Consider the following 26,149-nt stretch of genomic DNA (forward strand, 5'->3'; position numbering starts at 1 on the left):
CAAGCATAAGGAAGGGGAAGATCAAGAAATAAGAGCTACCTTGGTGGTGTCCTACTCAAACTAACCCCACCCCCACTCCCACCCCCAGCGCCTACAGACACAGCCATGTCTGAATATTGTTACCGTGCTTGCTTATACTTAACTGGATAGCCCTAGAGTAAAATGCTTCAGTTGTGAGCATTCCAACTGCGTGTAAGCGTAATCTTGGGGAGGGGGGGTGTTGTTGTTCTTGTTGCTGCTGTTGTTTCAAGTGAGCATGAACGTTCTGTGTACATATGTGGTACATGCCAGAAAAGGGCATCAGATCTCATTACAGATGGTTGTGTGTTGTTGCCGGGAATTGAACTCAGGACCTCTGAAAGAGCATCCAGTGTGCTTAACCACTGAGCCGTCTCTCCAGCTCCTCATAATCTTGTTTTTAGTGAACTGCCCTCACCATTTAGCTAACTCTGTTACCCACAACCTTTCATGTGTCCATCCCTGTCTCTGGGGGCAGGGGGTTGCTGTTGTCGTTTTGAGTTTTTATTTTTGTTTTTTCATTTCAGGCTCTTTGTTTGTTTGTTTGTTTGTTTTGTTATCTTTTTTAAAAAATCCAAGTCTTGCCAGGGTCCACAGCAACCTGAATCGCTTGAATTCTGTCTGATTGGTGGATGCTGGGTCCCATGGTCCGTGAACATTATATGCCTTTCTGCTGGTTTAAGATGTCTTTCATAGCTCTCAGTACACTTGTCTCCACTACAGCTCTTACTCACTTCTTGATATATTTGCTCCCAAATACTACCTACATCTTATGTTCTATAAACATAGCAGTATGATTTGTATAAACATACATCATGGCTTCCAAAACCCATCATCCTTGACCTGTTTCCTGATGCTCCTTCAAAAATGCAATCGAGTTTTGTACCTTAATTTGTCTTCTATACATAGTGAATATCTCGAGGTCTTTTTTCCTGAGACTTTCTTGGTGTTGTCTGCAGACTGTTGACATCTGTAAAAAGTGACACTTTTATCTTGTCCCTTCCAATCCATTTATCGTGTGGGATGGTGGTGCGCTGACGCTGAGTGGATTCTGTTCCTTCACTATTCTGTGTGCTGTCTCCTGGAGAGGGCTTATTTTCAATCTAGAGGGTTTCCTTTGGGGCTTGGGGGAGTGTCTTTCACATCCGAGTTTACCAAGACTTTTTATTGATGGTGGATTTTGACTTTTATCAAACAACTTCCCACACCTGTGATACCGTCTTTATTCTGCTCCCTGGTTCCCACCCAGAACTCCCTGGTCCCCACCCTGGACTCCCTGGTCTCCACCCTGGACTCCCTGGTTCCCACCCTGGACTCCCTGGTTCCCACCCCGGACTCCCTGGTTCCCACCCCGAATTCCCTGGTTCCCACCCCAGACTCCCTGGTTCCCACCCCAGACTCCCTGGTTCCCACCCCGAATTCCCTGGTTCCCACCCCGGACTCCCTGGTTTCCACCCCGGACTCCCTGGTTCCCACCCCGGACTCCCTGGTTCCCACCCCGGACTCCGTGGTTCCCACCCCGGACTCCCTGGTTCCCACCCCGGACTCCCTGGTTCCCACCCCGGACTCCCTGGTTCCCACCCAGGACTCCCTGGTTCCCACCCCGGACTCCCTGGTTCCCACCCCGGACTCCCTGGTTCCCACCCCGGACTCCCTGGTTCCCACCCCGGACTCCCTGGTTCCCACCCCGGACTCCCTGGTTCCCACCCCGGACTCCCTGGTTCCCACCCTGGAATGATCAGTGTTCCCTGATCCTCCGTGTTGCCAGTCTAATTCCTAGTTCCTTCGCCTGTCACCTAGTGTGCACACATCCCATATTCCTCTAGATTTAGCCTGCCAGCATCTTATTCAACAGTGTGTTTCTATTTTGTTAGGTCTATTCTTTTATTTTATCCTTGCCAGAATTTTGTATCAAAAAGGGCTGGCTTCATAAAGCAGTTTGGAAAGTGCTTCCCTCTGTCTCCTGGGATGGTTAGTGGAAAATTGCAATAACTTTTACTTTGAAAGTTCAGTGGATCTTTTCAGCCAAAGTATCTGGATCTGGTGCTGGGAGATTAAACTCCAGACTCAATATCTCTGATGACTAAAGGATAATCTAGGTCGTTTGTTTTTGTCTTGGGTTCCCTTAGCTAAATTTTCAGAAATATTATATAGGCAGTTATGCGTCTGTCTCTTACTGCAGCTACAGTATCTGCTAATATTTGCTTTCGTGTCCCCTTTCCTTTCTGATTTATACCTGCTAATTTCTTCATAGAACTGAATTTGGTTTTGTTAATATTTTAAAAATATTTTCTGCCTCACCAATTTCTGTTCTCTATTGCCTCCTTCCTTCTGTGCATTTATTCTTATTTTCTGTCTAGCATTTTATTTTGTCTGCTTAGCCCATTATTTACAACCTTATTTTAGCATCTAAGGCTACAAGTTTCCCTCTGTGGATTATTTTGACTCTATTTCTACAGATTTTATAAGCAACCTGTATATCATAGTTACAAAATTTAGTTCTGATAGTTATTTGGTTTTAATTTGTAACTTAAATTTAGAATCTATTTGTTTTTATTTTACATGTATAAATGTTTAGTCTATGTGTGTTTATGTATTTATATATGTAAGAATGTATGTATGTATGTATGTATGTATGTATGTATATGTGCACCACATGTGTGCCTGACATCTGAGGAGGTCAGGAGTGGGTATTGGATCCCTTAGAACTGGAATCACCATGTGGGTGCTGGGAAGCCATCCCAGGTCTTCCAACAGAACAACAGGTGCTCATAACCTCTGACCCATCTCTCCCCTTTTTATTTATTTATTATTCTGACTTTGGTGCTAATGAATGAACCCAGGGCCTCGCACCTAGGCACATGATTGTCCATGGGTCTGTGCCCCTCGCCCACTTCCACATATCTTCCAGCTTCCATCACTGTCCGTCCTTCCATCGTGGGTTATTTAGAAATATGTAGAGATTTTAAACTGAAATTTTCTGGTTACACAAATGAATGATTACAAAATTTATGTTTAGGGAAAGCTATATATCAAATCACCTTAATTAATTATTTTTGGATCAGAAATGCAGTCTTTTTTTTCACACGTGTTCTACAGAGGCTTGAAAACAAAAAGATGTTTCTTCAAGGTGAATTTTACGTTTTTTTACAGTTGTGTGTATGTCTTCTACCTTAATTGACTTTTTCACCTTCTTAATCAATGCTTTATGAGGTAGGGGTAGTAAAATCCCCCCCCCCCATGACAGCAGGTTTGTCTTATTTTCTTTGAAATTCTGTCCATTTTTGCCTCCTTTATTTTGGGACTCTGTAATTATAGACACAAGTTGAATGTTACATGCTTTCCTGGTAAATCAACTATTTCAAAAAATTATGTAATGACTACCTGTAATCATGTTTTTCCTTGAAGCCTCCCTACCTCTTCCCAACCCCAAACAATTACATCAAGTTTCTTCTGATGTCCATCTTGTCTATTCTATCTATTACTTTCAACTTTTACTTGGGTATACTGGATTTGTTTGTTTTGTTTTATGCATAAAAAACACAGACTAATAATCTCTTAGGAAAAAACAATTTAACAATATTTAATCATGTGATTCTGTCAGAAATAATCTGAAATGCTCCAGAAATATGAATATGTATATTTAGTATATTTTGCCCCATGCTCTCTAATTTTATGTTTTTTCCTTCCTGAGAGGTCAGGGATCACAAAACGCCACACCTTGAATGACCTCACCATTGTCTGTTGCCTGTGTTTCTGTGTTACCCTGTTGCCTTCCACACTCTGCAGTGTTATCGTTTAATGAGCTCATGCTGACTCCGGCTTCTGGTTTGGACTTGCTTATGTATTCATCACCTTATTTCCAATCGCTTCCATCACAACCCTACCCAGCAGAACTACCATCTTCCCTCTCCAGCCCCATGCTTTAGAACTCCCGGTCCTCCCACCAGCAAGCTTTCTTAGCTCTCCTTTGTCTCAGGATGTCTTTTTACAATGTTCTGATGGACAGAAGTCTTCTGTCTTCTGATGTCTGCTGTCACTGTTGATTGTCACCACTTCTTTGCATGATGTCCTCAGTGTCTGTTTCATGACTTTCGGCTTGGCCTCGCTGTCCTGTGTCCAGATGTGGGCATCTCACACATCCTCCTGTGTGAGCTCACTAAACTTCCTGGAACAATGTCTTGTGCCTTTCCTCCGATCCCGGAAGTGTTTAGCCAGTAAGTGTTCTTATTGTGGCTTGGCCTTTGTTGTTGCCTCTCTTCTCTTTTTTGGGGAGTGGGGGGGATTGTCTCTCTGTCCTCTGTTTCTTTGAATCATAATTTTTCCTCTTCCCTCTTGACCATGTATTCTTTTCCTAGCTATTAAGTCACCCACTGAAGACCCGTCGTGAACAGCTTCCACTTGTGACACCATCGTCTGTCCTGTGTAACATGCTCTTGATCATATATCTTCTCCCTCATATGCCTAGAGCCTTCGTCAGTTTGTAATGAAGTCTTTTTTTTTTTGCATCCTGTGTCTGTTAAAATGAAGCATGTACATTTGATTCTGGGTACACATTTTACCTCCCATGACTCCCAGAACCATGTTTTTATCTGTGCTGTGTAATTTTTGACTGTATGACTAGAATAATAAACTTTGGGGATCATTTGAGGCCAGGATAGAACTTTTTCATTTCCTCAGAAAGATCGGATTAGCCTCTGTAGCCTGTTCCTGGGGCTGGATGCACCTAGGGCTATAACAGTCTTCAGATTTAACTTTTTACCCTAGAGGTTTCAAACTGTATAAGGAACACGAAGGCCTCAGAATCATGTGCTGGGCCTTCATCATCATGGATGACCGAGGGAAGTCTTGCTTTCTGCCCTTTCGGTGTGGAGGTCTGGGCTCTACAGCTTCCTGGTCCACTCACAGGGCAGATGGCCCCAATTGAGAGTGGACAGACTGGTTTTAAGTTCACCCCCATACTACTTTGTGCAGGAGTGTCCCCACCTTGGGGAGCTCTGGCCTCTGGCACCTGTCCCTTCACCTCCAGAAGTTTCTAAACCCACAGCTGCACTTTCCCTTGGTCTTCCTCAGGACTGAGGCCACCGTGTGCTCCAAGTCATTGTCCGGGTTCCCATACTTGCTATGCAGCAGCCCCCGACTCTCTCTACGACGCTAGTGTGTGTGGGCTGCTCCAACAAAATGACCCCGCTCTGGCAAGGGGTTTAGACAGCAGACATTCATGTCCTCACAGTTCTGCAGGACAGAAGGTATGATCAGGCTGCTAGTAGATTTAGTTTCTGCACAGGACTCAGTCTGACTTGTAGGCCCCTAATGAACCTGTCTTCTCTCAACCTTACCTCTGTGCATAAAGAGAAGCTCTCCAAGACTGCTACCTCCTACTCCCCCTGCTCTTCCTGCTCCTTCTCCTCTTCCTCCTCCTCATTCTCCCTTTCCTCCTCCTCCTCCTATAAGGACACCATGTCTCTCTCGTTAGGACTCCCTTTTAGAACAAGCCTGTCCCTTAATAAAGTCCTAAGGGAGCTTCCACATAGGAATTTACAAAGGATATCATTTAGTTGATATAAGTTAGAGAGTTTTTAAATTTGTTTTTGTTTTTAAGTTTTAGCCAAATAGTCAAAATCATTTATGTCAAGTTCCAAAGTTTGCGGCACTAAAAAAAGGAAGCAGGTTTTGACACTCAGCATCCTACATCCTTTATTGCATTGTGTGGTCAACAGGGAAGCCTGCCTCATCCACGTGGACTAAGGCTAGACCACAAAGCTTACTACTGTAATGGGTTCTTTCCCAACAGTCAAAGACATTACCATGGTTTCATTTTGAACTTGAAGGTTGGAATAGGAGGAAATCTTGTTTGGATGAGGCTTGTGGATTCACTGAGGATCAGTTTATGTCACCAATAAATGGAGGTTAGTGACTCCATATTGTCCCCTCTGCCATATGTCAAAGAAGAGGTTGCTCCACTCTGGGCTCCAGGAGCCAGGGCCTCCAAAGAGAAGGCCCTTCAAAGCCAAAGGTTGCTCTTAGCATCCCCAAGGCTCTTGGATACAATTCCAGAAGTCTCTAAGGAAGAACAGAAGATTTAAGAGCACAAGAATGAGCTTTCTCTGGAGGCTGGTCCTCTCTCTGTAGGTCTCAGGGATCCCAAGTCCCGATACCAGGTGGGAGGGAAGCCAGAGAACACGAACTCGGCTTGCAACCATGAGCTGCAGTCTCAAAGCTGAAGGTGGGGAAGTGAAGTGGCCTGCTGACAGAGGGGACCATGCATACTTTCTGACCTGTTCCTGGAAATGGTACCTGGGAAGTCACCCTAGGACATCTTCAGCAGAAAAGCACAGCAGCTAAGTCCCCCCCCCATATGTTTTAAGAGAAGGCCATCTGCTTGGCCATTTTACATCCTTTGCCTTTAGAAATGAAGGCAAGGGCACAAGTTAAGAGCTCGAGTACGGGGAAGTGTGGTTGGAAGGGTGGCCAGGGTACTTATGGGAAACTCAAGAAGACGTCACTAACTCAAATGGTAGGGATGCTTTCACCAAGGAGATGGTTGAGCACTGTTTTAAGGATAGGTCAACAGGAAGGAGCTGAGTGAGTCGCGCAGAGGCACTGGGTCTTGGAACAGCCTCTGAGAATGCAAGTAATACTCCAAACCTGGGTCAGCCACTGAAGGGAAAGCAAACGGGATCCACATCGTGAGGTACCCATGAGCTCAGCCCAGACGTTTAGATTTAATCTCGAAGCAAAAGAATGTAAAGCCAAATGCATGAGGCTGTCGTTAATAACAATAATAGCATGTACTGTACATCCATTTTTGTGCCAGCCACCGAATAAGTGAAGCCCGCTCTACAAGCTGTCCATCGCATTCTCTTAACTGCATAATGAATTAGGTCTTAACAGACCCAAGGGATGGGTGAGGAAAATGGATGACAGCTAGGTTAAAAGTTGGAAATGGCCACCACGCACGGCCAGCAAGTGCCACAACACAGATTTGACCTCCATCTTTCTGGCTCCAGTGTCCCTACAGTCATAATGTGACTCTCTCTCTGCTACTGACTGGAAAGGCACAGATGGGAGCAGCTGGGATTGGCACTGTTGGGTGTGTAGGGTAGGGTGAGTCAGGACAGCTTTGGAGTCAGGGAGCTTAGACAAAATTCCCAGCACAGGAGTGGAGAGAAGCGGAGGAGGGCATACGGAGAGAGCAAGACCATTTAGGAGGCCATTGCGGTCAACAAAGTGGGACGATGGTGCCATCAAGCAGTAGAAGATAAGAGATTGAAAGGGGGGAATGGGCGAAATGACTGGTTGGGAGAAGACTGGAAAATGAAGGGGCAGCTCTTATTCAACACAGCATCTCAAGTGATGTCAGGTGCCTGACACAGAATAGGCACTCAACGTCCACTAGTGCAGTAGCAAATGAACAATGACTGGGTCCTAACTTAAGCCAATGAAGGACTTTCAGAGAACATTTAATAGCTGAGGAGATAGTTCAGCCTGGTAGAGTGATTGCCTTGCAAGCATAAAGACCTGAGTCCCATCCTCAAAACCCACATAAAAAGCCAAGTACAGTGGTTTGTGCTTGTTTTCATAATCCCAGCTCTGGGGCATGCTCACTAGCCAGCCTGAACTAACTAGAGATACCCAGGTCCCAGTGAGAGACTCTGTCTAAAAAACCAAAGTGGGCGACTCCTGAGGATCACTTGAGGCTATCCTCTTGTCTCCATGGATGCTTGTGAACATGCACATTGCACATACGCATACATGAACCCTCATCTGTGCATGCACATGCATCTTCCCACACATGTGCATCCTCGCACTCACGTACATGCATAAATTTGTACACACACCCACAAAGAGAAAATACGAAAGAATGAAATCCTTTTTTTTTATTCAGGACAAAAGAGGGACACAGACTGTGGGGTGCGTGAATGCTCCATGGTCCATAAATCTGGGTTCAAGACAGAGAGGGGCATGGGGTACATGGGTAGGAGTAGAAGCCTAAAGAAGGGAGATCATTCTGGGGAGACGTAGTGGACCTGGAAACCATCCTTATAGGTGAAAGAGACTAGAGAGATTACTGGCCTTGGCAGGAGACCTGTCAGAGTGAACCCCAAAGCATGGACCAGACAGTGGGCGGGGGATTAGGTGGATGGAGGAGAGACCTTGGAGGATGAATACAACGATTCCTTGACTTGTAGGAACATGGAGGGAGGAAGGATGGATGGGGTGAATTTTGACCCGTTTTCTTGGGTTTGAATGCTGACTGGAACCTGGGATCCATGCACAGGCCAGGGCAGAGCAGCAGAGACACTCTGTGTGGAGAGATGGGCAGAGGCAGGTTCTGAGTACTTCCAGACAATATGGAGCAAATGCTAGGCACGGTGCCAGGAGGGCCTGAGGACTGGGATACGTGTCACTCAGTCACCTCCTTTGGGAGAAATTATACTTCCCAGGCAGCTGAGCACAAGTAGGCATGAGAGTCCTCCGTGGACTTGTAGCCTTCCCATCGCTCCCACTATCTATGCTCAGGAAGGACGTAGGGATGATCCAGGCCTGTAGAGAGGAGTCGTAATAGTATGGGGTGGCCATGAGCCTGCCTTAGCATAGCCACAGAAACCAAGAGCCTGGAGGCTCCCTCCACAGTCTAGATTGTGGGGACAAGAACAGTCCTGAAGTGGAGGCAGGCAGAGGACCCGTCCCTTCTCAGTATAAGTAACCCCACTACCTAGCATCGCAGGAGCTTGGCAGATTCAAGGAAAGGAGAAGCAGGTGTGTGGTTCCTTGGGCAGTGCCAGTCCCACCCTGGGCATTTGGGCCACCTGAGTTCTTGACAATAGTCATCTTAGTGCCAATGTAACATCTGCCTACCATGGGAGTCGCTGAATTTGGCTCACTCTCAGAAATACCTAGAGAGGCCTGGCTGGTGCAGATTCCCAATACCATTCCTTACAAAGAGCACATGGAGCAGCTCCGTGAACGCTTGGAGCTCGTGTTAAGGGGCACTCCAGTGGCTCCACCAGCCAGGCTGGGATAAAAAACAGTCGCTTCCTGGCCATGATCCAGGGTTACTCCCACTGCCCACTCCAGCAGCCCCAGTGGCAGACACCTTGAACTCTGGTTGAAAGACATGCCTGGCCCTTAAAGATCTCTGCCTGGTGCATCAGAAGTGTGTCCCTGTGCCTTCTCTGCTCCTCCAGGCTGGAGAAACACCATGGCCTTCCCTGTAATGCCTGCATCACCCCAGCACGGCCAGTTCCCCATTTCTTCCTCTGCTTTCTTATCAGCACCACTTTGTATGCACAGTCCCCATCCCTGCCCCTGGTTCCCTAGCCTCTCTGAAAGCAAGACTTGCAAGGTCACTAGTGTGCCTGTTTCTCCCACGGTGGGCACAGTACTCAATGGAGAGACGCACTGCCTTATTGAGCTTGTCTAAGCTGGAACCCTGGGCTTCCTCTGCTCAAGAACTTTTGCCACCATTGTCAGGAGAGGTCGTCTTGTGCTGAGGTGGGGGGTGTGTGTCTTATCTGCAGCCCTCTCTGGGGCACTCTCTCTTTGCCACTATCAGAGACCTTTGCTTCACTAGCCCCTCCTCCTACCCTGGGTCCCCACAGCAGTCCCTACAGGAAGTCTCTCTGCTTCCTGTCCCCACTGTATACTGAGACATAGCTTCCCTTCTGTTTGATCATGAAGTTAGTCCAAAGAGCCAATCCAACCTAAGCATACCAACAGAAGAAACCACATGCAGGCTTCCTCCTCATCCCACCCACCCCTGTCTCAGTTGACCTCCCTGCTCCTCCTTCCTTACTCTGGACCACTCACAGCATTGGCTAGCACAGCCTATGGCTTCCACTGCACTGCAGGCCCTGTGCATCCTCTCCTTCCTCCAGGAATCCTCTCTTTCTTGCAGTTCCTAGTGGCGCTAGCAGTCTGTGTGCATCCTGGCATTTTGATGCTGTCCTAAGTTGTGCCGAGATAACATAGCGGGAAGCAGCCAGCTTCACGCGTGGCTCATGGCAGGCGCTCAGTAATTATGTCCCGGAAGATGCGTCTGTGTGTTTGTTTATCTGTTTATCTAATGGACTGTATATCAGTGTGGCTCTTGATCCTGCCATTTCTACCATTGAATGCTCTTCTGCCTCACAAAGGGGTCTGGTGAGCTTGATGGATCTGCATGGGAGTTAATGAGTCGTCATAGGATCCTGCATTCAAACAGTGGCCAAAAGCGGAGGAGAAAAGAACAAAGGAAAGTCTGTAGACACAGTGTGCTGGGGCCTGCTGGAAGGCAAGCCACCGTGTGCTGAGCCTGCCTCTTGCTGTAATGAGCGCCTCCCTGCATCCTCGGTCACAACTCCATGGTGTGGTTCATGTCCAATGGCATCATGAACCAGTGATGGGAATCATTTTATGACTCAAGGGTCTGCCCTTTGAAGCAATATTTTCCCATTATGGGCCTAGTAATCTAGGCACTCCCTCTGTGGAGATGGCTTGGTAAGTGGTGTCCCTTGCCCCAGGTCTGGCTGGAAGGAGCTGGTACAGTGACTATGGAGGGTGGCTAGTCCTCCTGCAGGGGACAGCATCTGGCTGGGAGTGTTATCTGTGTGGCAAGCATTTGCCAAACTCCTGCTGGAATCCAGCTGAGAGCCTGGAGCAGCTTGAGAGGGTAGGATACTGTCTTGTGCATCTGAGACCCTGGAGTACTCCAAGGCACTAGAGCACAGGGACAGTAGCACTCTGCCATCAGACTGTGTGAACTAGGCAAACCACGTCATCTCTCCGTGCTTGGTCCTTCCTCTCTGTAAAATAAAAGCTATCTTGATTTTCACATGAGCAGATTTGTATAATATGCTTAGAACACAATTAACCTCATTGTAGGCATTAGCTACTGTAGTGAAGAAACCTTGCAAGATGATTAAAGATCTTGCTTAGGCATCTTGGGGAATCTAGGACCTTAGGGCCATCAAGTTTTATAAAATCTGACTGGGACACAGTCATGCCTACTGAAGCACCTACTGTGTGTAGCCATGTTCATCCTACACAGAGCAGGCCAGCATGACAGAGAGTATGTGGTCCTCAAAGGTATTTCTGATGTGACCCTTTACCAAAAAGTCTGGCCAACCTCTGTTCTAATACTGTGAGAGGTGCCACAGTCTGGCAGTTTGCCCAAGTTTGGATTCAGAAGAGGTTGGGAAAGCACCAGGCTATTGGGTACTTTCCCTGCATTTGCCGGGAGTGTGGATAGGAACCATGGGTACAGAGGTGTTGAGCCCTGGGGCAGAGACAGTTGCCATGGAAGCAGTGAGGAGAGGGGCAGAAGTGGGCACATCCTGATGGAGACCTGCTCCAGCTTTCATCACTGTGACCAGGTCCCTGACCAGAGTAGTAAGGAGCAGTGATGCTCTCTCTCTCAGCTCACAGCTTGAGGTGAGACAGCACAGCATTGTAAGAAAGTGTGTTGGAGCTGGGAGCAGCTGGAATGTGTGACTGGCCTCAAACAACTAGAGTTGGAATAGGAAGCCAGGCCAGACTGTGCACTTCAAATCCCGCCCCCAGTGACCTACTTCCTTCAGTCAGGTTCCACACACTCCCAAAAGTGTGCCAGGTGTTCAAACAGGAGTCTGCGAAGGATGGTTTACATCCCATGGGTCACTGTGATGAGGATACCCGGGAGCTCAGGGGGCCATTCCAGCTACGTGAGGCCATTCCAGTACAGATGTGGACGTGCTCTCAATACATAGTTTAGGATGCCACACTCAATCACTTTGCATAGCAGGACTGTGGAGGATGAGATAGGTGGAGGAGATTCTAGCTTGAATGGGGGAGGGGGAGCATTCAATGATCCCATTCAGCCAACAGAGAACATTCTGGACAGAAGCCAGGAAGGAATCACAACCCACTATGGCCCATTGCATTCATTCCATCTCATAGGTACCCCCCCCAGCAGATTCTGGATGAAGGGAGGTACCTGTCTCTTGGGTGGCAGCTGAAGCAGACACCTCACATCATCAAACCCTGGCTTGCAACATGCTCACTGGTTCCCTGTTGTGTGTAGGACACAAGCTCAAATCCTTAGCATGACTGACAGTCTTTCTTAGTGTCGCTCCTCCTACTGAATCACCACCTCTGTTTGCTACATAACTTAACTAGATTGACTAGACATCTCTGGATAGGGGCTGGGGAGATAGCCCCGTCACTAAAGAGAACAAGAATTAATCCCACACTTGTAATCCTAAAATTCTGTGGAGCCTGCTGGACAGCCAGGCTAGCCTCATTGGTGAGTTCCAGGCCAATAAGAGACCCTGTGTTTAAACAAAGGTGGTAGAGGGGGCTGGTGTTACCAGAGGAACATTGAAGGTTGTCCTCTGTCCTCAACACACACAGACACACAGACACATACACACACACCATGCAGGTACACCCAGAGACACACAGATATAGCCACACACACACACACACACACACACACACACACACACACAGACACTCACACACACCATGCACATGCACATGCACAAATATTCACAGGCACAGACAGACACACCATGCACATACACACAGACACACAAGACATACATGTTTACAGACACACAAGCAGATGCGCACATGCCATGGACATCCACACAGACACACATACACAGAGACAGACAGGCAGGCAGACAGACAGACACACATACACAGAGACAAATAGACAGGAAGACAGACAGACAGACACACACACACACACATACACACACACACACACACACGCACACACACACGTACCATGCACATACACACAGACATCTCTGGAGAAGTCACACTGCTTCCACACTGCTGTTCTCCCTCCACTCCGATGGTTATCACCACATCCAGTAGCTAAACTCTAGACTGTTCATTCTCCAAATGCCAGCCAGGGCTTCATTTCCTCCAGGAAACCCCTGGCTTTCTCCAGACCAGCGTGATGGTTCTCTCCCTTGTCTATGGGGAAACCGACTGAGGTGCTCCAGATTCTTCTCCCCAGAGTTGCTCCCCTCTGGGAATCCCATGCCCAAGCTTAGGGGTTTAGTTTGCCTCTGTGATAAGTGAGGTAATAGGAGTAGGACTGGGTTGGCCTATAGACCTCCATGCAGGACTGGATGCTTTGTAAAACAAACCGAAGGGGTCTGTCCTCCTTGGTTTGTAATGTCCACAGTAAAAATGCAGCTTCAGTTTTCCAGGAAGATCAGTAGGAGAATGAAAGAGGCAAAAAGAGACCATTGCTGCAGTTGGCCCCACCAAGCTGCCCAAGCCAAAAACCTGTCAGTCATCCAGGATTTCCCTTACTTCCTATCCCATCCCAGAGCCCACATCTACCCAGTCACACATCCCCAAATGTCACCAGGGCCTGACCTCTCTTCCTTCTCCTTTACTGCTCCTCTACCAAAGGCCTCAACCCTCCTCACTACCCAGCTCACAGCTGCCAGTCAGGTCCGAGCCAGCAGCTAGGCTGATGATACCTCCCTCAGAAGAAAGCCCATATGGGCAAGTCAGGGCTTTGAGTTAAGCTCCAGGCCCACTCTACGGTTCTAAGCCTTCTGGAGTCACCTCTGCTCTCTAGGTCCAGTCAAGCAGTTCAGAGTGAGGCAGCTAGCACGCCTGCTGTCCATGGACCCGGTGTCTACAGTTTGTTCTAGAATGTTCCCTCTCTGCTGTAGCTTAGGTTCTGTGAACTGGATTCCCTCCCAGAGCATCCCCTGTCCCTTGTAGCCACCCTTAAGGGCTGATGGGAGTCCTCCACAGCCTTCAGTATTCCCTCAGAGGCCTCAGTCATGAGGAGCACCCCTCTTCTGTCCCTGTCCACTACAGCCTCCTCTTACTCCCTGACCTGCCCCACTGTTGTACCTGCCTATGCAGTATTAGTTTACTCCTTGGCACCCCTACCTTAAGCAAAGCAGAGACAGTATGGTATACTAATGACACCCATGTATGGCTGGGACGGTATTCTGTTAGGGAAGAACCCACCCCAGCCTGGTATATGGCAGGTGCTTAGTAACTATTTGTGGAAGATGGGACTAAGGCAAACTAATTATAGATAGATAGATAGATAGATAGATAGATAGATAGATAGATAGATAGATAGATAGATAGATGGATGGATGGATGGATGGATGGATGGATGGATGGATGGATAGATAGATAGATAGATAGATAGATAGATAGATAGATAGATAGATAGATGGATAGATCTTATTGAAATCTCCTTCCAAGAACATTCATTTAGCCAGCAATTGAACCAACAGAAGGGATGGAAAAGAGAGGGAAAGGCTGGGATGTCTTCTCCAGGCCCCCGGGGGCAGAATTGCTAAGATTCCACATGCAGCCTAATACCGCCACTGAACCCAAGGGGATTTCTGTCCATGGAAGCATGAAGAACGAGTCCAGCCATCTTGTGGTCTGCCATCTGTGCCTGGTGACTCTTTGACAGCTGCCAGAACTGGCCAGATGTGCCGCAAACATCTTCAGAGATGTCAGGGAGCTCCAGGGACCATGCAACCTATGGAGAAATAGCCGTGTTCCTCGGGATGGTGCAGAAAAGGACAGTGTGTGTAGGAGGGACCCCACCCAGAAACTCTGGGTATATTAGGACACAATGAGGCTTCCACGGACTTCAATGCAAGTACTGCCAGGTCCCTAACACTGTGCTCCCTCCTCTAGGTGATCAAGCTGGCCTTTGAAGAGTTCGATCTGGAGAGGGGCTATGACACCCTGACAGTTGGGGACGGTGGGCAGGATGGGGACCAGAAGACGGTCCTCTACATGTAAGTGAGATGCCATGTCTGAACGGGGAGTGGGCGATAGAGACCAGTTCATAGAGTCTACACTGGTCCCCAGATCATAGGAACAGTGTCCTGCGGTATTTCTGGTAAATGCAGTAATCCATCTACCTCTCTCTATCCCGGCCGAGGGGAACAGACTTCATAGCGAAGTGACATGAAGTCTTCAGACTGAGGTGTCTTGGGCAAAAATCAAGCAAGGCTCTATGCCTGTATACCTGGTTCTCCCTACTACACAAGTACTTCTTGTGCCTATGACTGGCACCTCACAGTGTCTACTCTAGGTGACTTCTCCCCCTAGCAGTCTAACTTCCCACTGAGACAACAGAAGTGTTTTGGGGGACCTTTGCACATGCTCAGAGCTATCTGAGACATGGGCATCTTCATAGACACAATAAACACCTTTCCCCAGCCAAGGAAGTCTCATTAAGGGATCCATGATACCTGTACTTCACTGGGCTGGACCTTCGCTTTGGGAAACCATTCAGTGCCCCTACACCGAACACAGTAACTCAACGAGGAGCCAAGAAATGCCTCTGCCCTAGACATGTAGCCTAGCTCCGGATTTAGAGCATAATAGTCCCATAATGGGCTTGACTCTTCACTTCCCTTGGCCTGTAGCATGGGGCAAACCTCTAAGGATCTCTCTCCCAACAGCCTGACAGGTACCTCGGTCCCAGACCTCATCGTCAGCACTCATCATCAAATGTGGCTCCTCTTCCAGAGTGACAGCAGTGGCAGTTCCCTGGGATTCAAGGCCTCCTATGAAGGTAACTGCTTTCAAGGGACCTGGCAGGGCTCAGTCAGGGAGAAGGAGACTGGGCTCTTCATCTGCAAAGGAGGAAGCCTGGGTTCAAGTTCTGGCCCCTCAGACACATTATTTGACCTCTCTGAGCTCCCGCCTCTTTCTTTGTTTAGTGCCCCACCCCCACCCTCCCACCCTCACTGTGCCAGACAATTTTGAGGATTACCTGGGGCACATCAGTTGATGTGCAGGATATCCTGGGCCAGCTGTGGACATGGGCTTCGTCATGAATTCATACCTTGCAGACTTACTGAGCCTCATGATTTCTGAAATCTTTACATTGCCCTCCCAAGCTACATTGTGATAAATGAGTGATTGTGTTAAACACAGAGGACAAGTAGCCATCGTTGTGGATAGGCTGTGGAAGAGGCAGGCAGATTCTTCCTTCCTTTCACTAACTGATGTAAAGAAGTGACATATTCTAAGATCCATGAGATAACCCCATTATCACCCTTCATGAACTCCCAGACTGCCTATGGGTCAAAAGACAGGCCCCAGGAAGAAGGCAGGAATCATGTTGTGAGAGAGTAAGACCTTTCTGCTGTCAGAACCAGCTCTTGTCCCAGGTGGTCCCATTCTAGTCTGGAGACAGAAGAAATGTGTATTAATGCAAGATAGCCATCCACCCATGCAGTAGGAACGAGGAAAAGGGAGCAGACATCTTTCTGTGAAGTGGGTTCTGAGTCCTAAGAATGAGCCAGTGGCTATTAGAGACCTGAGTCAGGACACAGAGGAGAGAAGTATGTCCTCAGGGTGACTCCTATACGTGATACCTATCTGGTGCACCAAAACTTCATTTCATTCCAGGACCTGTTGTGCTTCTACCCTGAGCACACAAGAGGTTCTGGGTGTCCCAAACCAGGGACACAAACCAGGTCCCTTAAGCAACATCATGTTCCTGTACACATGTGTTCCTGTCTTGAGGTGGGGAATCTGGTCCCAATATCACACGTTCCCCCTGAGACTCTGGCAGCATCCTGCCTCACTTCTCCTCACATCTGGTAGTGACTAAGAGCTCTTGGTGTCCCCGTAGCTTACGGACACATCTCTCCCATCTCTGCTACTGTCTGTCACCTTACACTTTTCTGTGTATATGTCTTCTCATTAGGGTACCACCAGTGTTGGGTTAAGGGCCCTCCCCACCCTGCAGTATGTCTCCCATCCCAATGGCATCTGCAAAGACTGTCTCCAAATAAGTGCTCAGTTCCAGGTGCAGGGATTCAGAACTACAAAGACTCAATATTTAATAGGAGGCTAGTCTGTAATACTGAAACTCACTCTACCGTGTTACCAGAGTAAAGACAGTCAGTATACTCTTCCCTGACTGGAAGCCTGGGTCTAGGGGAGGCAGAGCACTGGACAGGATGCTTGTGTGACCAATGCCAAGTACAAATCCTTCCTCTGCTACTTTGCTGCTCTGTTGTGTCCATGGGCTTTTTCAGGCTCTGTTTCTGGAGAAACGGAGTTAATAGCACAGCCTCAGTCACAGGACAATCTGTAGAATGATGAGATTTGAAAAAAGAGGAGGAAGAGGAGGAGGAGGAGGAGGAGGAGGGAGAGAAGGAGGAGGAAGAAGAGGAGGAGGAGGGAGAGGAAGAGGAGGAAGAGGGAGAGGAGGAGGAAGAGGGAGAGGAGGAAGAGGGAGAGAGAGAGGAGGAGGAAGAGGGAGAGGAGGAAGAGGGAGAGGAGGAGGGGGAGGAGGAGGGAGAGGAGGGGGAGGAGGAGGAGGAAGAGGAAGAGGAGCCGCCTGGCAGTTGTAGGCCTGTGATCCCAACTACTCTGGAGGCTGAGGCAGGAGGATCACACACTCAAATCCTATCTGGGCTACAGGTAAATTCTAGAACAGCCTAGGCAACTCAGTGAGATCCTGAATTATAACCTGCAGAGTTCGGCTGGGGAGACGACTTAGCAGTTGAGTGCTCACTGCTTTCCCAGCATCCCCCATGGAGCCTCAAAACCTTCCATTAACTCCAGGACTGAGGACTCTGCCACCCTCTTCCGGTCTTGTGCAAACCAATCATACATGTTGTACACACATATGTGTAGATATACACTCACAAAACAAATTATAAAACAACAACAACAAAAAAGGAAAATCCATTGAGCTGTGCCCAGGGGTAGAGTATCAACCTGCAGTCGAGAGGCCCTGGATTTCACCCTCACTGTTGGGAAGAGAGAGGGGCAGCTGCAATCAAAGCAGCCAGGAATCTGTAGGAGTGCACAGGAAGTTACACCCGGGGGGCAGTCTGCACACCTGAGCCGCTGTGTGATGGGAAGAGCCCTAAGCAGGAAGCTACTCAGGCAGGATCCTAATCCAGGCCCACCTCTGTCACTCACCACTGTGAAAACAGGAATGGATTTGAATGCACGTTCCACAGCATCCCCTGATTCTAAAATCCTGTGAATTCATCAGTAAATGTCTCAGTCCATGGGGAGGAAGTGACCCCTGATACCTGCATGTCTCAGTTCATGGTTGGACTGAGGTCTGGATAAGACGCAAATACCTTGAGCCTAAATGAGATAATAACTGTGGACAGACAGAAGACAGAACAGTCTGGAACAGGGAGAGCTGTTGCCTTAAGTAGTAACAGACAGTGAAATAATTAATTAATTAGTTAATTAATTAATTACTTATCTCAGCTGCTGGACTGGAACCCAGGCACTTCTTGTGCTTTCTTCAGCCCAGATCAGCCATTGGAGAGCAGAGCTTAGCTATAGAGGGCCCCAGGCTTGGAGGGATTTAAGCCATTCCCCACGAGAAATGCGTGTGACCCTCTAATGTTTATATGGTGGTGGGGGAAGTGGCCTCCGGAGACTAGAGAGCTCTGTCCAAATATTTGAAGGTGAGTCACACAGGAAGAAGGAATCAGATCAGTGTGAGGTGACTTTACCGAAAAAGGAAGGGGCATGGCATTTGCTGAGAGCCTACTGTGTGCCAGCAGTCTTACGGTCATCATCTCCAGAGTATCATCTAGAATCACAGAGAGACTTGATACCGCCCCAGGGACTGTCAGGGTGGAGGAGGGGACAGCACTGACCTCTTCCTCTTTCTTTTTTGTCTTCGTTGCTATCTCGTTTCTCCCTGTCCCCACTTCTTCATTCCTTCCAGGCCTACATTCAAGGGAAGATTCGTAACTAAATACCAGAAAAACATTCCCTCAACTCGTGCAACCCCTTCAAGGCACAGCGGGGTTAAGTAACCTGGCTGGGGTCACACAGAAGTCCAGGAAGTGGCACTGCTGGGATTTGAGGCCATATTTCTCTAGCTTCAAAGCACATGGTTTTTCCCCTGTACTGAAGGCTTCCCCATGCTACTGAATTTTGATCCCGTATAAATTCTTTATAGAAGCCAAAACGTTGCCCCAGTAAGGTGGAACGTACAGCAGAAGCCTGCAGTCCAGGTCACTGGAGGTTGGAGGTGTCTTCAGCTCCTGTTTCGGTTTTAGTCATCCAGGATGGATTAAACCCCTGCTGTGTGGCCAGTTCAGTGCTGGGCGCTTCAGTGATAGCCATGAGCCTCCTGTCTGTGGTCTAAACATAGCTGGGGGTGAAGTCTGTCACAGACTAGTGCCATCAGGACTTCCTGGACCCAGGACTGATTGGGAAGGACAGTCTGTGTCTTTAGGGGCCTCTCCAACCTTCCTGGCTGAGTCAGGTTGTGTACAGCGGGGCCTACCATAATCAAATAGACTCTGGAATTGCGTCAGACCTGGTGAGTGTCAGCATGGCTCCTGAAGCCCAATCCCGGGAACACCATGTGGTCTCTGTGAGCTTCTGTTTTCCCACTCACATAACAGATAATGATGGGGGTCTCAGAGCTGCTCTGACAGCGAAATGGTATCACAGATAATTCTGTCCGTGATGTCTGCCGCCCAAGACAGTGACTTCCCCTTAGAGTCCTGGCGTTGTCTCCACCCCTGTCCCCCAGCTTCCTGTCCTTGGAGCCAGACCTGGATCTGCTTCCTATGGCCCCTGTTTGCTCCCAGATCCTGGTTATAGGACCCACCTCATCCCACATCCCCTTGTTCTCCAGGCTGAATGGAAAGCAGCAAGGCTCATGGCGGTCAGTGGTCAATGGCAGGTGTTTTGACAGAGGGCCTGACATAAAGGACCTCCAGAAGGATGGTTTCAGAGGATTCCATGTCCCAGTCTCCACTGATGCCAGGCCTGAGGAAGGCAGAACACTGTGGGAGTGGGAGGGTGTAGCAAAGACGGTTCATTTTACACTGGACAGAAAGCAGGGGTCTGGAGGAACACAGGAGTATGACGTCCTGGAGGGCTCACCTCTGTCTCTACTTCCTCCCCTAAGAAATACCTCCCAAGGGTTCCAGTTTCTTCCCAAATGGAGTCTGGGGATCAAACTTCCAATGCAGAAAGAAGCCTTTAAAGGAGGGCCAGAGAGGGGCAGAAACCCAGTCACAGAATGCCAAGGGGCATTATGGAGCCTTTGAACTTGGCCCAGTTGGCAGGGACCCACTTTTCCTCCATCCCTGGTCCCTGCCTGGATGGTGTATCTGAAGAGTGAGTGAGACCTGCCAGTCTCACACCTTTGCTGTTATCAAAAGATGGTAGATTGAGCCCCCCTGATGTGATTACACTGCCAGATCCTGGTCCACTACATCCTGTGGTCCCTTCCCCACCGGCTGCATGGATCCCTGTGGCTGCCTCGCAATTGGCTGCACCGACTCCCAAGGTTTAACTTGAAACTAAACCCTGCTAACTGCCCATCTGTTTTGGCCTGCAGCTCCGTTGTCACTCGTGTTGCTGGCTTCCCCTCTGATAGCTCAACCCAGCCCACTCGGACCAGTCAGCCAAGGCCCTCAGAACAAAGTACCACAGACCGGCTGGCCGGACCACCAGGTGGACGTGCTTTCTAGTAGAAGTGGATGCCAAGGCCTTAGACAACTTAGCGTCTAGTGAGGGCTCTCTTTTGGCTTGCAGGCAGCCACCTTCTCCCCAAGTGCTCACGCAGCCTGTCCTTCTTCTGTAAAGACAGTAGTCGCATCAGGGCAGCCCCCTCTTCTGTCCTCATTCAACATTAAGGACTTCCACGGAGATCCGTCTTTAAGAAGCCTCGCCCTGGAAACTGAAAGCATTAGTGTAGGGATCAGCGAGCATGAATGGATGCACGGTTCATGGTGTTACCCCAAAGTAGGTTCCCCCATCTCCACCTTTCTTCCTACCCACCCCCATACCTCATCTATGCCCCAGGGTTGTTGGGCAGCACTGCCCATCACCAGATCTCCACCTCAGTTTCCTCAGTTCCCAGATTCCTACAGTTCTCCCTTGACTGCATCCCCCTCTTGTCATGGAGATACAGTCCCCCATCATCCTCTGTTACTGTGCTGCTGACAGCACAGACCTCCCACCCAGCACCCTTCCCTCCCATCTGCCACATGGCACACTGTGATCTTCCAGACTCCGAGTCTGGCATGGCGTTCTACTTGAGGAAAAAATAAGACCTGAGTGACAGCTCCCCAGCTTCTCACTGACTTGTTGCCTTGCACACGGCATGCAAATTCCTCATGAGCATCCCTGAACCACACTCTGGCCCCTGTGAGTCCACTCAAGTCAGAGATCACAGCTTCTCCCCAGCCCTTGCAAGGCCCCGCCTAGAACGCGTGCTCAGAAAAGCTTTGAAGAATTCGGTTCTGATGTCTGTACCCAGGCCCATTCAGATCCCCTCCTTGAACCTCCTGATGTCTTTTTCCTCCCCTTTGCCACATGGTGCAGAGGTGCCAAGCATCAGGCATTCTCCATTGTCCCTTGGGCTTCAGGTTTGGGCAAACCAAAACCCAGTTTACACTGAGATTCTTCCTTGGCCCGTGGGATGAGCCAGTCCCTTCATTGGTGAACCTGTTTTCTTGTTCATGGAGAGATATCAGTAACTGTAGAATTGCTAGGGATCTCAAACCTTGGTGCCCTGAAGCCCCCCAGCACGGGCCTAGCATTTAGGAATCACTAGACTGAAACCTGCTCTCTCTTCCTTCTTCCTCAGCCTATGTCTCTTCCACCCTACATCACTGCTCAAAGCGTCCATCTTCATTACATCTACCTTACCTGCTGGCCTGCTGGGTCCAGCTTCAAGGAAATTCCATGCCACATAGATATCTTGGCCCAGGCATGGGACGTTAGCCCTATGGGGTTAGCCCTGTGGAATGACAGCAGGCATCTGAGTACAGGGACAACATCTTTCATCTCTGCTGTGCTCTCTGGACATAGCTGGCCCCTTCCCTCCATCCCTGAAGACTGGGATGCCACTCTGGGACAGGCAGGCAGACAGACAGACAGCTCTGTAGCCTCCCACAAAGAGTTCCTCCCTACCCCAGGGCTGGAGAAATGGCTTAAGGCAGTCAAGCATTTGCTGTGCAAGCACGAGGACCAAGGTTTGGTTCCCTGGAACCTATGTGAAAGAACTAGGCATGGTGGTGCACAGTCGTAATCCAAAAGCTGGGGAGGAAGAAATGAGTGAATCCGCAGGACTTACTGGTCAGGAAGCCTAGCATTATCAGTAAAGTCCAAATGAAAGGGAAAGGTCTGCCTCAAAGAGGTGCACAACGTAGAGATTCATCACACACACACACACACACACACACACACACACACACACACACACACACGACATGGGCATTTATATACGCATACACCAAAAGGAAAAGAAAAAATGTCTCCTCCATTGTTAAAATCTTGAGCTCTAGTGGAAAACCTGGAGCATCTACTTCCCGATATTTTTCCTGGTCTGTTTGCCGTCCTTCTACCTTGGGTAGAGGAGGAGGCTTGGGAATAGGGAGCCCTCTGAGCCTAAAAGCACAGCCTCCCTCCATGGGGGCGCCAGCTGTGGGGAACGCATTCACAGTCACGATTGCTTCTTCGCCTCCCAGTAGAACCAGAAATATTTAAGGAACAGGCAATTAGCACTTACCAGAAACATTATAAAATTACACACAACTTGCTAACAAGTTTTCACATCAATCTGGGTGTCTCTTTGCTTCCTGACTGGAGCCTGGGATCTGGCAGCCTGATGCTCAATCTGAGAGGTTGACCCAGGGGAGGAGCAAGTAGGGCCCCCCCAACTCCTGGGGATGGAGGTGCAGAGCAGTGAGGATCATTCAGGAAGGATGCCCGGGGACTCGTGACAGAAATGAGATCATTCATTGACTCATGCCCCTAAGGCCTTATGATGTATTAGAGACACTATTCAGGACACGGAGGCCGTAGGGACAACAGAGCTCTCTCTTCCTTCACCCAATGTGTAGCCTGTTTTCACAAGCATGGAGTTAAGTGTTAGAAGATGAGGAATCTAACAGAGTGGCCTCTGGCCTTGCTTTTGGGAACCGGGAAGTAAGTGAAAGTTCTTTAGGGGACCTGATGTCAGAAATTCAGACTACTTTGGAGGACACGGAGGAGGGGTTGTCAGACTCACCTAAGAGAAGGGATATGTTGTCTGGGAAAGATGGCTTGTTGAGGGGGTGAAAGGCTGGGGAGATAGCTCACTAGGCACGCGCTGCCAGGCCATCATAGGAATCTTAGTTTGGATACCCAGAACCATGTAAAAAGTTGGTCACAGTAGCTCCTCTACAGTCCTGACACTGAAGAGGCAGAGACAGGCGGCTCCCTGCCAACCAGCTAGCCTCATTGAATCAGTAAGCATGGGGTTCCCTGAGAGACTCTGTCTCAAAATATAAGACAGCTAATATCAGGAAGACACCTGATATCAAACTCTGACCCACACAGAAGTGTTTCACACATGCACAGTTGCACACATGTGCATGCCCAGGAGCACACCCATGCATACCCACAAGCATACACATGAAGATGTACACACATGCATCACTCACACACACACACACAGACACACACACACAGACACACACACACGCACACACACACACACACACACACACACACACACACACACACGACATTTCTAAAAATTAAAATCTCTACCGGAATCAGTTTTGAGAGTGAGTATGGAGAAGATGCCAAGACTACCTCTGAGGGCAAGGTTCATGTCTCCTTCTCTGGCACCTAACTGAAGAAGGGCACCGGGAGCACTTCCTGAAAGGGGCAGCATTGGTCCAGGCTTACAAAGAAGCCAAAGACAATGACGCAACAGGACCAGCTCCACCCCCTTTAGAGCCTCCTTGGTCCTGTTCTCACCCAATGTCAGATGCCTGACCAGCTCAGCTTCTTACCTGGTGTTTTCAGAATACCCTCACATGTTACCTAGTACCCAAAAACTCCTGTTTCCAGTACCTGATGATGCCCGTTTGGGCCCCGGCCCCATCAGAAGTGGGATACCTGCATTTCAGAAATGCCACCTGGATCCCTGAGATATTAAATGTTGACTAGAGCTGATCGCAACACCCAGAGCATAGATCACCGTGGCAACAGGGCACACAAGGAACTCCTGAGTTGGCCTAATGAGTCTAAGGAGGCCCAGATTGGATGTACTTGGACTGACACTGGAAGATGACGCTGTCTGGCAGACAAGCAGAGGGTGTTCATTTTAGAAAGAGCAGACAGCAGGTGCCCAGTTCCTGCGTGGGCAAGCTGACAGGGCTCTGCACACAACAGAGACCAGGATAACAATGAGGAAACGCCACCTCGTTGCTGGATCTGCGCCATGTTCCAGGCATCTTGGCCGTCAACTTACACACACATAAGCTCGTCTAGCCCTCACAGTGACCCTGATCAGTAGAGCTGTTATTACAATTTCCATTTTGTGCAAAACAAAAACTAAAGGTCAAAAACATTTGGCTCCGGCTGGGAAGTTGGATGGTTCAGTGGATAAAACTCGTGCCATGAAAGCATGAGGACCTGAGTTCAGATCCCCAGAACCCACACAGAGCTGGACACAGCAGCATTTGTCTGTAATCCAAGTATTTCTCTGGCAAGATAGGAGGCGTAAACAAAAGAACTTCTGGAAGCTCTTGGGTCCCCAAGTCTGACATATGGAGTAGACAAAGAGACTGTTTCAAACATGTTGGGAGGTGAGGACCAAAACCTGAGCTTGTCCTGTGACTTCCACACCATGCCATGTGCATTACCATGAAAACACACACAAACACATGCAAACACATGCAAACACACACAAACACACACAAACACGCTGACTTTTTTTTTTTATTTCAGAATAACAATGTGATCCAGGCCTACTACATAGTATCAAAACTAGTATTCAGGTCCCCACAGGTCACTCTATTTCCCAATATGCTAACTCCAAGCTAGGTGCTGGCCAAAAATGAGACCCTTGGTAAGAGGGAGACAAGAGCCCTACCTAAGCACAAAATGAGAGTTTAACCTGAAGCCTTTGGGAAGCTGTGGGAAAACCAAGCAAGAGACACGGTATGACCTAATAGTAAGTTTTTAATGATCTCGTGCATCAAAGAATGTGGTGTGGAGCAGAAAGGTCGAGAGCCACCTGCTGGATGCCACGGTCCAGGTTGAGACCTTATGAGGTCCAAGTTGAGGCAGAGAAGAGTTGGGGCACCAGGGTATTTAGAAGAGCAGCTGAGAAAGGCCTTATTGGAGTGAGAGGGGAGGGAAGAGTCTCCAAGAAGCCTCTCCACACATACCTGAGTGAGTTCTCCTAGAGCAAGGCTCAGAGGTCAGGCAGCTCTGGATCTGTTGTGCTTACTCAGCCTGGCATTTGCCGCAGTAAACATCTGGTCTACCTTGCACATTGCACCAAACATCTATTGTGCTCTAGCAAAGGTCCCTGACACCAGAGCAACCCATGTCTGCTTGCATAGAGCTTTACCTCCAGGGTGGGTTGACAAGAGGCAGGGAGACGATGGAGCTGGTACAAGGAAGGTTGTCACATACAGGGCTTAGCTTGTCCTGGATGCCTAGGAAGGTCATAGATACCAGTTGGGTACTATTCCCCCCCCCATTGTAATGTCCCCAGTGTCCAGGACAGTAACAAGCAGAATACTTCTTGAGTGCATAGAAGACTACAAGCTACCAGGGATAATTGGCCCCAGGAAGGAAAAGATCAGCATGTTGAGAGAAAAGTGGGTGGGTGACATCCAAAGTGTGGGCTGGGGCAACCGTCTTGGAAGAGGTATCCTGAGGCGATCAGATGAAAAGCAGAAGAGAAAGTTCTAGCTTGGGTTGAGGCACTGTGAAGGAGTAAAGAAACAGATATAGCAACACTCTCTGGACAGGCAGCAGAGAGCAGTCCAGGTTGGGCACTCCATCCCCCACCCCAGCTCCCTCCAAGTGGTTTCCCTCCTCAGAGTACATCAAAGGCCTCAGAATATATAGAGACACACGATACCATCCCTTCTGTGCAGACATTGTCATAAAAGAGGATTCCAATTTAGTATCCGAAATTGAAAAGCCGGAGAAGACGGGGTGAAACCTGAGATTCTAGCACAGATGACAGGGCTAAAACAACCAAGCAGGAGGAAAGCAAATTCAGCAAGGCCAGTCCCCACGGCATGCTAAGACACCTTACACGCAGACATCTGAGACACCCCCCCCCCAGCTTGCTTTCAGTGGGCCAAAGGATTGAGGTGGGTATACACTTACAAAGTGA

At 48.8% G+C, this 26,149-nt stretch overlaps 1 protein-coding gene across 3 annotated transcripts in view; it reads left to right on the forward strand.

The window, feature by feature from the left end:
• The window catches only part of Csmd2 (CUB and Sushi multiple domains 2), a 569,250-nt gene that overhangs the window by 320,704 nt on the left and 222,397 nt on the right, over positions 1 to 26,149 (forward strand). For 2 of the 3 annotated variants that reach the window (XM_087548710.1, NM_001446899.1), the window contains 2 exon segments: positions 14,683 to 14,786; positions 15,459 to 15,571. The exons of the other annotated variant lie outside the window; for it this stretch is intronic. In XM_087548710.1, the coding sequence (XP_087404836.1) occupies positions 14,683 to 14,786; positions 15,459 to 15,571 (217 nt within the window). 3 annotated transcript variants of the gene reach the window in all.

This window comes from Rattus norvegicus, chromosome 5 (assembly GCF_021556685.1).
Source record: "Rattus norvegicus strain SHRSP/BbbUtx chromosome 5, alternate assembly SHRSP_T2T, whole genome shotgun sequence".
Taxonomy (NCBI): domain Eukaryota; kingdom Metazoa; phylum Chordata; class Mammalia; order Rodentia; family Muridae; genus Rattus; species Rattus norvegicus.